Source organism: Pezoporus occidentalis, unplaced genomic scaffold, assembly GCF_034315485.1.
Source record: "Pezoporus occidentalis ecotype Australia unplaced genomic scaffold, CSIRO_AGI_Poc_V1 ctg292, whole genome shotgun sequence".
NCBI classification, from domain to species: domain Eukaryota; kingdom Metazoa; phylum Chordata; class Aves; order Psittaciformes; family Psittacidae; genus Pezoporus; species Pezoporus occidentalis.
In genome coordinates this window covers 333,340-345,046 of record NW_026914852.1, presented here as the reverse complement: position 1 = coordinate 345,046, position 11,707 = coordinate 333,340, and the positions used below count along the sequence as shown (strand labels likewise).

General features: G+C 65.0%; 2 protein-coding genes across 3 annotated transcripts; both read left to right on the top strand.

Moving 5' to 3' along the window:
- Positions 1–135: 135 nt before the first annotated feature.
- MRPL12 (mitochondrial ribosomal protein L12) lies at positions 136–3,585 on the top strand. Of its 2 annotated transcripts, none has more exons than XM_062626460.1 (4): positions 136–384; positions 496–573; positions 707–838; positions 3,256–3,585. In XM_062626460.1, the coding sequence occupies exons 1-4, from the start codon at positions 151–153 to the stop codon at positions 3,370–3,372; spliced, it is 561 nt and encodes a 186-aa protein (XP_062482444.1). In that variant the 5' UTR covers positions 136–150; the 3' UTR covers positions 3,373–3,585. The 2 variants fall into 2 exon arrangements, with proteins under 2 accessions (XP_062482444.1, XP_062482443.1); XM_062626459.1 differs by having other exon boundaries at positions 704–838.
- A 263-nt stretch (positions 3,586–3,848) lies between these two features.
- On the top strand, positions 3,849–11,211 carry SLC25A10 (solute carrier family 25 member 10). The gene is made up of 11 exons (XM_062626458.1): positions 3,849–3,969; positions 6,035–6,154; positions 6,292–6,406; positions 6,483–6,531; positions 6,886–6,927; positions 7,124–7,167; positions 7,611–7,681; positions 7,785–7,877; positions 8,037–8,114; positions 8,196–8,252; positions 10,229–11,211. The coding sequence occupies exons 1-11, from the start codon at positions 3,880–3,882 to the stop codon at positions 10,328–10,330; spliced, it is 861 nt and encodes a 286-aa protein (XP_062482442.1). The 5' UTR covers positions 3,849–3,879; the 3' UTR covers positions 10,331–11,211.
- Positions 11,212–11,707: the final 496 nt, after the last annotated feature.

Genomic DNA, 11,707 nt, shown 5'->3' with positions numbered 1-11,707 from the left:
TGCGACGGGCGGGGCGGCGACAGGGGCGAACGAGTGCTGGCGGACCCGGCGGCTAGAGCGTCCGCCCCGCCCCACCACCGAGCGGCGGCGCGGGGGCCGCCGGAACCATCGAGAGCGGGGCAGAGCGCCGCCGTGTCCTCTGCGGCCGCCATGCTGCCCGCCGCCCGCGCGCTGCCGCCGCGCCTGCCCCGCCGCCCGCCGCCCGCCTGGCGCTGCACCGGGCCGCGGGCGCTGGGCACGGGCCGCGCGCGGCGCTCCGAGGCGCTGGCCGGGGCGCCGCTGGACACGGCCGCCAAGCAGTACTCGCCCAAGGTGCAGCAGCTCGTGCGGGACATCGCGGGACTGACGCTGCTCGAGGTGGCCGACCTCAACGCGCTGCTCAAGGTAGGTGGCGAGGACGGCTCGGCCCGGCTCGGCTCGGCGCGGCTCGGTTCGGCTCGGCCCGGCCCGGCCCGGCCCTGCCCGCTTGCGCCTCACCGGCCGCTCTTCCCGCAGGAGACGCTGAAGATCCCGGACGTGGGGGTGATGCCCGCGGCGGCTGCCACCCTCCTGCCCTCCCAGGCGGCTCCTCAGGTACCGGGCTCTCCGGGGAGGGGACGGGAGTTGGGCCCCGCGGGTCCCCATGCGGAGGGGACGGTGGGCTGGGGGCCCGGGCCCCACTCCTGGGCTTCCCCCTCTGCTCACCGCGCGCCCGTGGCTCCAGCAGGAGGAGGAGGAGGTGCCGCTGAAGAAGGCGAAGACCCATTTCACCGTGCGGCTGACGGAGCTGAAGGCGACCGACAAGGTGAAGCTGATCAAGGAGGTGAAGAACTTTGTGCCAGGAGTGAACCTTGTGCAGGTGAGGAGGGGGCTGGATCCCCGGGCCTGGGAGAACAGTCCCGGTGCAGGGGAGCAGACGAGGTTGGAGCAGGAGTTGGTTGCATCCATGCATCTGGCATATTTAGGGAAGGGTCTTCCCCCCCGCCTCTGCTGCGTGGCCGACAGCAGAGGCCCTGGCAGGAGCAAGGGGGTGAAGAAGGAGGCTCAGAGCAAACATCTCAAATTCCTCTGTGCCAGCCTCAAATCCAAGAGCTACTGTGAGCTGTCCTGCAGAGCTGGGAGCAGCCAGGGACCCAGCTCACTGGGTTTGCTGGGTCTCTCCCTGCTTGGTCAAGGCCGTCATATTTCTGAATTTAGTCCAGTTTCTCCAGTTCACACATCCTGCAGCCCATATTTCTGGCCCTTTCCAGAGCTGCTCTTTTCATACGTAGTGCCTCCTCCTTTTTCCTGGGAGGAGATGGGCTTTTCACGGTCCTGTGAGGGCCTGAGCTCGTGCCCTTGAGCCGCAACATAGGCTGGGAAGAAAGAATGGGATAGAACTGTGACTGGGGAAGCATTTGATGTGCTTCAGTCCTCTACAGGTGATGCTTTCATGCCTTGGAGTTAACAGTAGCCATTTCTGTTCACATGGTGGCAGGGAGGAGAGGCTGCTCTTACTGGTAGCCCAGGAGTTGAGAGGATTTCTAGAAAATCTTCTGACCTGTTCATGTTGATCAGCCCCAAAGCAAACAGTTCAGTAACAGGAACTCCAGTGGCAGAGCCATGAGTGTCACTGGCTGCTGGCTTGAGTGACTGTCAGCTTGGCTGGTCCAGCTGATGGGTCTCATGTGAACGTTAAAACACCAGACCCAGTAATGGACACAACCAGTGGGTAATTAGCAGCTCCCTGGAGAACTCAAGCTGAACAACTTGTCTTCGTGCATGGAACCTGCCAAACAAGCCGGTTTCAGCTCCCGTGCAGGTCCGAGGTTGGTAGATGAAGGTTATTGCTGGCAGACTTTGCCAGGTGTGACCTATCCGAGCTGGTGCTTTGGTTCAAGCACACCCAGACTCAAAACCATCACTGCTGCTGCTGGTTCTATCTGTGAGATTGTGTTCAGAGCATGGCTGGTGCAGCTTTACTGTCAGTTTTGCTTTCATCTGGTTGGGGTGTTCTAACGAGCCTTGCGGGGATCCCTCCCTGCCTGTAGGGCTGTCCATGACTTGGAAGCCAGAATTGCTGGGAGAACCTCTGGTGTTGGGCACCGATGGGCTCAGGTCAGTTCCCCCAGGAACAACTCGATGAGATGGGGGTGTCGTCAGCACAAGCTGGGCTCTAGTTTGCACCTCAGGAAAGGTGTTCTGAGGCAGCTCCATAGGCACACACTCACCTCCTGTCTCCTTGTACTCTGGCTGGGGCTGGAGCAGCTGATCTGTCCAAGACCAGCTTGGGGCCTGCTGCAGGGCACCAGGAACAGCCGCTCTGACCAGGGCTGCTTTAGAGCAGTGGTTAGGCATTGGCGAGAAGGGTTTTAACTGGAGATAGCCTTGGCTGTTCCCCTGTCCTCATCCCAGCCAGCCACAATGGGCTCCTGTCCGGATTCTGTTCTGCCAAGCTCTGCCTGTGCCACAACCCCTCCTCATCCCTAGCAAAACCAACCTTTTTCTGCCACCGTGGGTTCATCATCGCTGCCCCCAGCTGGAATCAAAACCACAAACCCTTCTTTCTGCTGGTAGTAGTCAGGCTGTTGGTGCTCACTACCTGCAGAGCCACATGGCAGAGATGTTGCAACAGCCCTGTGCCACAGGAACCTCGTGAGCTCTGTTTTAAGGACCTGAGGAGCTTTTGTTGTGCTGCTTGGGGTGAGAGGAAGAACATCCGACTGCACCAGGGGTTATTGTCTGGGTTCCTGTCCTTTCTTCACAGCAGCCCTGCAGGAACTCCCTTTAAATGAGCTCAGCAGCTTTTCAGCTTGTCTTAACCACTGAAGAACTGCAGCGTACCAGTGGTTTGAGTAAAAAGTCCCACAAATAGGAAGATTGTGTTGTCGGTACTGGAGTTCTTTTACCCAGTACAGTGTGTTCTGGCACAGCTGAACCCTGCAGCCTCCTCCCTGCTGGCAGAAACATGTGAACCAAAACAGTCACACTTGGAAAGGCCAGGAGCTCCCTTGTGGTGCGGCCCAGGCACCAGGGCTGCATGTCAGGGGCACCGAGCATGCAGTGGGAGGAATTGAAGAGCAGTTACTCACTGATAAAGGTCTTCCAGAGCTGAAGGGGATGCGCCATCACTTGCAGTCAGATTTAAACAGCCCCTGGTTTGATGTGCTATAGCTCAAGTGAAAGTCTTGGGCATTGCACCTTGGGTTTATGCTGAGGTCAGTCTCATGGCTCTGAATCTGTTAAGCCAATTAGTGAAAGCCAGTTCCCAATCTCACACTTCTCTCCCTCCCGCAGGCAAAGAAGCTGGTGGAGTCCCTTCCGCAGGAGATCAAGGCCAACGTCTCCAAGGAGGAAGCGGAGAAGATCAAAGCAGCACTGGAGGCAGCAGGAGGGACTGTGGTTCTGGAGTAGACATCCCTGTCTCACCACGGAGGGACTGGTGCGATGGCAGCCACCCCCACTGCCACCATCCCCGGCACCAGGGTCCGGGTGCTTCCGAGTGCAGTGGGGATGCTCTCTGGAAGGGGCCCTGTGCAAGAATGCTCTACGGTTTGGTGGGGCTGCCATCTGGTCCTGGCACTGCGATGAACTCTACTTCATAAATAGCCGAAAACCCCTCAGAAATGGTTCATCCCTCCCTGTTAACCAGGTGGCGGGTGGGAAACGTGGCTCTGGGGCCCGGGACTGTGAGGCAGAGGAGCCTCCGCCACAACCCCAGGCTCCTTATGGCAGCCCCACTGCTGGGCCCCCTCCCTTCCCAGTCCCAGGCATCATCGTCCCGGTTCTCCACCCCCGGTGCTGCAGGTGGGCGGTGTGGCGTTGCCCCCGAAGGGGGCGTGGTTTGCTTGGGGGCGTGGCCATGTTGCTGAGGAGGCGTGGCCTCGGCTGGGGGCGTGTGTTCCCCGCGGAGAGGCGCCGATGGCGGAGCGGCGCGTATCGCGCTGGTACTTCGGCGGCCTCGCGTCGTGCGGCGCCGCCTGCTGCACGCACCCGCTGGACCTGCTCAAGGTGAGCGGATGGAGAGCGGCTCCGGGGGCCGGGGGGGGCTCGGAGGGGATAGGGAGCGGCCGCAGGGGATGTTTAACGGCTCCGCGGGGTCGCTGAACGGCTGCGGAGGACCCGTGAACGGCTGCAGGAAGCCGGTTCTGAGGGACCGGTTCGCAGCTGTGGGGGCACCGAGCGCGCTGAGACGCGGCTCGGGGCGGGGGGACGGACACACGTCAGTGATGCAGGAAGACAGGGACAGGGATGAGGGGTCGCGGGCCGGGCCCAGGGGCAGCTGTGGGTATGCGGTGGGGGGGGGGGGGGGCTCCGGGGAGCTCGGGGTGCCGGCCCGGGGGGGATGCGGGGCCGTGGAGGACGCCCTGGACAGCCCGGGCAGGGCACGGCAGCGTCTCCGGGGCTCACAGCGCTGGACGCGGGCCCGCTGCACTCCGTGTCCTCAGGCCAAGGTGTCACCGAGGCGCCCCGGCCGGGCTGGCATCCCTGCTCCCGCACAAAGCGCGCCGCGCGCAGCCCTGCGCTGCCAGCACCCACGGCGGGGCGAATGCCAGCGCTGCCCGAGCCTTGTGCCAAGCAGCAGGGAGCCCGGGCGGGACTCGCAGGGGCAGCGGGAGGGCACGGCCTGGGGCAGGCAGCCCCTACCCACCCCGCGCCTGGAGAGAGGAGAGGATGCGGCGGGCACCGGCCCAGCAGAGGAGCCGGCACTGGCAGGGGGATGCTGCTTCCCCGGCCCTCGGCCTGTTGCTGTGCCTGGCTGGCAGCCCACGGGGGCTCGGAGGATGCCCTGGTGAGGTGCCAGGAAAGGGAATTTGTCTGGCACATGCTTGCAGGTCTGCCTCTGAGCCAGTGATGGGTGTGACTTTTGGGCTGTGTCCCCACAAGGCAGCCCCTGTGTGCCCTGCAGCCCAGCAGCCTGGGCTGGTTTTGCCAGCAAGTTTACACCTGGATATTGACCGCGGACCTGCCTTTGGCCCAGAGTTCATCTGCTCTGGGGCTGGTGCAGGCCCGGGGAAGCACGAGGGGCCCAGGGCCTGCAGGGTAGGGGGTGAAGGGTGCTTCACCGTACCTTTGGACCTTAACCTGGTGGGAGCCAGCCCGTGGCACCGCCGGACCACTGGAACCAGCCGCGGGCAGCCACCGGCCGCCCCCGGGGCTGCCTGTCCCGGCAGTGACCGCAGCGCTGCCCGGCTCCTCCCCTGCCCGCCCGCGGCCCTGGGAAGGGAGGCAGCAGCGGGCTTCCTGCTGCGGTGCTGCCCTACCTGCCTGCCCGGTGCCTCTGCCCGTGCCCCGGCCGCTGCTGTCCAGGCTCCGCCTGCCGGGCCCGGGGGCAGGTCTCTGCCCTGCGGCCTCGCACAGAGGGAGGCTGTTCCCAGCGTCCTGTGGCGTGTCCCACGCTCCGGCCGTTCCGGCGCTTCCGTAACGGGAGCCAGGCCTGGCCCCCCGCCAGCGGCCCTTTGCTCTTCTTAATTTTATCTGCTGGCCCTTTGACCCACACGTGATGTTTGTGGTGTAGGGCAGGGGGCTGCTCAGGACATGCTGCTCTGTCCCGGCCAGCCCCATGTCCCGCTGCCGAGGCTGGGAGCGGAGCACCCTCATTCCCAGGCTGTGCCCGGTCATGGCATCCAGCGCGTGAGCGGGGCTGTGTTCCTGCCTCTGCGATTCCTGTGGCTGGGAAGGAGGGGAAGTGACTTCTGAAGGCCGTGGCCGCCGTGTGTGGTGAGGGTGCGGGCAGCACGAGGTCATGAATTCATGGCCCCGGCGTGGTTCCTCAGAGCAAACTCCTGCCGGTTGCTCACTCGTGTTTCTGGCCCAGCACCTTTCTTGGGGGAGTGGGTGCTCGGAGCAGCGCAGTGCCTGGGGGGGGCTGGGTCAGGTGCCTCAGCACTTCACCTTCTCCCACCAGCCTCCTCCCTCTGAAGCTGCTCGGGGCAGGTTCCAAGTGCTGCTGAGGTGCAGGGAGCCTCGAGCTGTTGCTCCAGTGCTAACAAGTTATCCTGGCAAGACTGGCTGTCCCTGCGCTCCCTGCACCCAGCATCAGGCCGGTGCCCTGACACTGCCGGCTCTGCCCCAGGTCCACCTGCAGACGCAGCAGGAGGTGAAGATGCGGATGATGGGGATGGCAATGCATGTGATCCGCAACGACGGTTTCCTGGCCCTGTACAACGGGCTCAGCGCCTCCCTGTGCCGGCAGGTGAGTGCCACCGTGCTTCGGTGGCCTCTGGTCCCCCATGGAGCTCCTGTCGCAGCACTGCCCTTGCTGTCTGGCAGCGGGGCTGGAGCTGACAGGCTGCCCAGTGGGACCCAGTGGCTCTTCCTCCTCTCCTCCAGATGACGTATTCCTTGACTCGCTTCGGCATCTATGAGACAGCGCGGGACCGCTTAGGCCGGGGCAGCCAGGGGCCTCCCCCCTTCTACCAGAAAGTGCTGCTGGGTGCAGTGGGAGGTGAGTGGGGCAGAGGAACCCTCACCCTGGGCTGCCTCAGGCCGCAGGAGCCCCTGACCCCAGCTCTTTGCTGCAGGTTTCACCGGCGGGCTCGTGGGGACACCGGCAGACCTGGTGAACGTCAGGTCGGTGCTGCCACGTCCTGGTGCTGCTGGGGGCAGCTCGTGGCTGGCGTGTGATGGCAGTCGGGGTGGTGGGTGCTCCCGTGCTCCTGACCTCTCTCCTGACCGGCCGTGCTGCGGCTGGAGGCCGGTGCCGGTGGGAGGCTCTGTGCCAGGACTGGAGCTGTTGTGTTCGGTGCGACAGCCCCAGCCCCTTGAGCGGCCTCCGGTGGGGCTGGAGACACCTTTCCCGTCCTGCTGCAGTCGGGAGACACAATCGTCTGCTGGGCCTCTGCCCGCTGCCCAGGCGGGGCCCTGGGGCTGGGGTGGACAGCGGGTCCCCGGCCCCGCCTCACCCCGCGGTGCGTTGTCTTCCAGGATGCAGAACGACGTGAAGCAGCCGCCCTCCCAGCGGCGCAAGTGAGTGAGGGCTCGGGTGCAGACCGGGGGTCCCTGCGGCCGCGGGGGGGCAGCACCGGACCGGCGGCAGGGGCCGTTCGTTCCCTGGGGACGGCGGGGCTGGGGCTGCGGGACCACAGCCCCGGGAGCTCAGCCGCCTGCGCGGGGCTGCCGGGAAGCCTCGGACCCTGACACCTTCCTCTCTCGCTCCTTCCAGCTATTCCCATGCCCTGGACGGCATGTACCGCGTCCTTCGGGAAGGTGAGGCCGTGCCAGCCGGGTAGGGTGAGCCTGCCCCCGCTCTCCTCGCTGGCACCGGGAATGCGCGGTTGGATGAATGGGGCCGGGAGCTCTGTCTGGAGCTGCCGCGTGTGCTCGCTCAGCCGGGGCAGGCAGAGGGGATGGAAGGGGGCCTGAGAGCACCTCTGCAGCATCTGGCTGGGGCTGGGCCGGGCAGGGCCGGGCAGCCCGGCTGTGCTCCGGTGTGAACGGGAGAGCTGCTGGGAAAAGCACGGGGGGCTGGAGCGGGTGGGAAGGGGAATGAACGGCAGCAGGAAGGAGGCAGGGCTGTGCAGCAGATCTGCTGCTGTGTTTCAAGCACTGTTGGGTGGGGAGTCTGGGGCGCTCTGGGACATGGGCTGGGCAGGGAAGGGAGTGTGGGTGATGTCCCAGGGCTGTGCTGATCCCAATCTGTCTGTCCGCAGAGGGCCTGAAGAAACTCTTCTCTGGAGCCACAATGGCATCCAGCCGAGGGGCCCTGGTCACTGTTGGGCAGGTAGGACAGCTCTGGAGGGCAGCTGGTGCCCGGGTAGGGACAGGGGCTGTCCCTGCTGTGGTGAGGAGGGTGGATGTGCCAGTAATGGGCCGTGTCTCTGCAGCTCTCCTGTTATGACCAGGCCAAGCAGCTGGTTCTTGCCACTGGGCTGCTGTCAGACAACATCTTCACTCACTTCCTGGCCAGTTTCATCGCTGTGAGCAGGGCTTGATGAGGGGAGGCAGGACTGGGATGGGGTTTGCTGGCAGGCAGGGCTGCCGGAGCTGCTGACAGGGCCAGACGCGAAGCTCTGTGTCTCTCTGGTGCCCTGGCCATTGTTGGCACCATGAGCTGCTGACCCACTCACTCTCCCCAGGGCGGATGTGCCACATTCCTGTGCCAGCCCCTGGACGTGCTCAAGACCCGCCTCATGAACTCCCAGGGCGAGTACCGGGTGAGTACATCCCGTCCTGTCCCCTCTGCGCACTGGCCCCTGCCTCCTGCCACCTCCTCATGTCTGTCCCTCTTGTTCCAGGGTGTTACCCACTGTGCCATGGAAACTGCCAAGCTCGGACCCCTCGCCTTCTACAAGGTGCCTACCTGGGGCCGCATGGGATGGGCTGGTGGGGTGGAGTGGGGGAGGCTGGGCTGGCTGGCAGCAGAGGTGAGTGCCCAGAGAAGCACTGGGACCCTGCTGCCGGAGCCTGGCTGGTTCCTGTGCCGGAGCCTGGCTGGTTCGTGTGCCGGAGCCTGGCTGGTTCGTGTGCCGGAGCCTGGCTGGTTCGTGTGCCGGAGCCTGGCTGGTTCCTCTGCCGGAGCCTGGCTGGTTCCTCTGCCGGAGCCTGGCTGGTTCGTGTGCCGGAGCCTGGCTGGTTCCTCTGCAGGAGCCTGGCTGGTTCCTGTGCCGGAGCCTGGCTGGTTCCTGTGCCGGAGCCTGGCTGGTTCCTCTGCCGGAGCCTGGCTGGTTCCTCTGCCGGAGCCTGGCTGGTTCGTGTGCCGGAGCCTGGCTGGTTCCTCTGCAGGAGCCTGGCTGGTTTGTGTGCCATAGCCTGACTGGTTCCTGTGCCGGAGCCTGGCTGGTTCGTGTGCCGGAGCCTGGCTGGTTCCTCTGCAGGAGCCTGGCTGGTTCCTGTGCCGGAGCCTGGCTGGTTCCTCTGCAGGAGCCTGGCTGGTTCCTGTGCCGGAGCCTGGCTGGTTCCTCTGCAGGAGCCTGGCTGGTTCCTGTGCCAGAGCCTGGCTGGTTCCTCTGCCGGAGCCTGGCTGGTTTGTGTGCCGGAGCCTGGCTGGTTCGTGTGCCGGAGCCTGGCTGGTTCGTGTGCCGGAGCCTGGCTGGTTCCTCTGCCGGAGCCTGGCTGGTTCCTCTGCCGGAGCCTGGCTGGTTCGTGTGCCGGAGCCTGGCTGGTTCCTCTGCAGGAGCCTGGCTGGTTCCTGTGCCGGAGCCTGGCTGGTTCCTGTGCCGGAGCCTGGCTGGTTCCTCTGCCGGAGCCTGGCTGGTTCCTCTGCCGGAGCCTGGCTGGTTCGTGTGCCGGAGCCTGGCTGGTTCCTCTGCAGGAGCCTGGCTGGTTTGTGTGCCATAGCCTGACTGGTTCCTGTGCCGGAGCCTGGCTGGTTCGTGTGCCGGAGCCTGGCTGGTTCCTCTGCAGGAGCCTGGCTGGTTCCTGTGCCGGAGCCTGGCTGGTTCCTCTGCAGGAGCCTGGCTGGTTCCTGTGCCGGAGCCTGGCTGGTTCCTCTGCAGGAGCCTGGCTGGTTCCTGTGCCAGAGCCTGGCTGGTTCCTCTGCCGGAGCCTGGCTGGTTTGTGTGCCGGAGCCTGGCTGGTTCGTGTGCCGGAGCCTGGCTGGTTCGTGTGCCGGAGCCTGGCTGGTTCGTGTGCCGGAGCCTGGCTGGTTCCTGTGCCGGAGCCTGGCTGGTTCCTGTGCCGGAGCCTGGCTGGTTCCTGTGCCAGAGCCTGGCTGGTTCCTCTGCAGGAGCCTGGCTGGTTCCTGTGCCGGAGCCTGGCTGGTTCCTCTGCAGGAGCCTGGCTGGTTCCTCTGCCGGAGCCTGGCTGGTTTGTGTGCCGGAGCCTGGCTGGTTCCTCTGCCGGAGCCTGGCTGGTTCCTCTGCCGGAGCCTGGCTGGTTCGTGTGCCGGAGCCTGGCTGGTTCCTCTGCCGGAGCCTGGCTGGTTCCTCTGCCGGAGCCTGGCTGGTTCGTGTGCCGGAGCCTGGCTGGTTCCTCTGCAGGAGCCTGGCTGGTTTGTGTGCCATAGCCTGGCTGGTTCCTGTGCCGGAGCCTGGCTGGTTCCTGTGCCGGAGCTTCTGCTACAGTTCTGCTGACACAGCAGTGATGCTGCACTGATGTGTTTGGGGCAGAGGGGTCAATGCCTGGCACAGATCTGAGTGCACAGCGATGGCTGCGGTGCCTCCCTCACTGCTGTGACCGTCCCTGCCCGTCACCAAGGCCCCGGCTCCCTGGGGCTCACTGTGCCCGCAGCCTTGCACCGCTCAGGGTGCTGCGGGGCACCTTGGCCATGACGGGGAGGCCCAGGTCCAGACACACGCTGACTCTTCCCCTTCTCCCTGTCCTCTTCCAGGGCTTCATTCCTGCTGCCATCCGGCTCATTCCTCACACCATCCTCACCTTTGTCTTCCTGGAACAGCTACGCAAATACTTTGGGATCAAAGTGAGCACCTGAGGAGGAGGGACAGGCCCTGCCTCACCCCAGGGTGAGCGCTGGGTCACCACTGAGACCCCAGGACCCCTCCACTACCTGAGCCGGTGCCAGTCCCCTGGCCCTCACCCCTGCTCCTGTGCCTTGCCAGCGCTGTGCCTGGCCAGTCCCAGCATTCCCCTTCCTCTCACCCCTGTTCTCAGTATTTCTGTTACCTCCGGGCTATCCTGGGCCCCTTCTCCCCTCTGCACTGTTGGTCTGGGGTTTTTTTGGCGTCTTCCCACTGCCCACAAGTGCTGTCCATGCCCCCCTCAGCCCCATCCTTCCTGCCTGTGGGGCTGGGGGCCAGAGCCCGCCCTTCAGCAAGGCCTGTGCTGGGGCACAGGTGGTGCTGGCGAGGGGCACAGGGAGGTGCAGGTTTAGCACAGCCCCATTGTCCCACAGTGCCTGTGGCCCCTGTGCTGCTCCCCTGGCCCCAGCACAGCCTCTGTGTCCCCACACCCCCCCACTGCTCCTGCTTGGCCAAAACTCGCCAGCGCCGGTGGCTGCTGCCTTCTTCAGGGATTGTGCCTCATACCAATGATGGGAGATCAGGGAGGGGGGGAGCTGCCCAGCCCCTGCCCTTCTGCTCCATTGCCAGTGGGAGTCCCTCTCTCCTGGCCCCTCTTCGCCCAGGGCATGGCCCCAGGCCTGGCAATGAGTGCTCGAGGACCTGCCCCATGTCCTGCACCAGCCCTGTCCCAGGCTACAGGATCCGGGCTGCCCTGTGCCCCCCTCACCCTGCACCACCCTGCATGGGGGCTGCAGCCCCCGGCCACGTGCACCCCTGCATGAGGTGGTCCCAGCGGATCAAAGAACTGGAATATCTGTGACCTTCATGTGTAATAAAAGGTGGAACAAGCTCAGGGCCTGGTGTCCTGCCTCAGGGGATGAGGAATGCTGTGCCCCCTCCTGCTGCGAGGGGTCAGTTTGGGAGCCAAGTGCAGAGAGCAGAGCATGGCTCCCTCCATGCTGGGGGGGGGGTCTGTGCCCTGTTACCTGCCCCAGCCCCGTGCAGTGGGGAGCTGTGGGCTGAGTGCCCTGGGCCAGCCCTGTGCCGAGTTGTGCCCAGCATCAGCCATGCCAAGGGCGCCCGCCAGCCTCTGCCTCGCTGCGGGAGCTGCCTCCTGGATGTGTCACTAATTGGGTTGCAGCAGGCGGAACAGAGCCAGCGCGGGCGGGCAGAGCACTGAAAGCTCGTCACCTTAACGAAGCCTAATGATGCTGGCTGGCATCGCCACTTTGTTCCTGCGCCTGGCCCCGGGTGAGAGCCATGGTGAGGTGAGTGTGGGGCGAGTTGAACCCCTGGCTCTAACCCCCAGCCGTGCTGGTGGGTGCTGCTCTGCACCCACACCCAGGCTG

Coding starts and splice junctions, on each gene's coding strand:
- MRPL12 (XM_062626459.1), top strand. CDS start 151: ATGCTGCCCGCCGCCCGCGCGCTGCCGCCGCGCCTGCCCCGCCGCCCG. Junction 385..495: donor ACCTCAACGCGCTGCTCAAG/GTAGGTGGCGAG, acceptor CTCTTCCCGCAG/GAGACGCTGAAGATCCCGGA. Junction 574..703: donor CCTCCCAGGCGGCTCCTCAG/GTACCGGGCTCT, acceptor CCGTGGCTCCAG/CAGGAGGAGGAGGAGGTGCC.
- SLC25A10 (XM_062626458.1), top strand. CDS start 3,880: ATGGCGGAGCGGCGCGTATCGCGCTGGTACTTCGGCGGCCTCGCGTCG. Junction 6,532..6,885: donor GCAGACCTGGTGAACGTCAG/GTCGGTGCTGCC, acceptor GTTGTCTTCCAG/GATGCAGAACGACGTGAAGC. Junction 7,878..8,036: donor TCCTGGCCAGTTTCATCGCT/GTGAGCAGGGCT, acceptor CACTCTCCCCAG/GGCGGATGTGCCACATTCCT.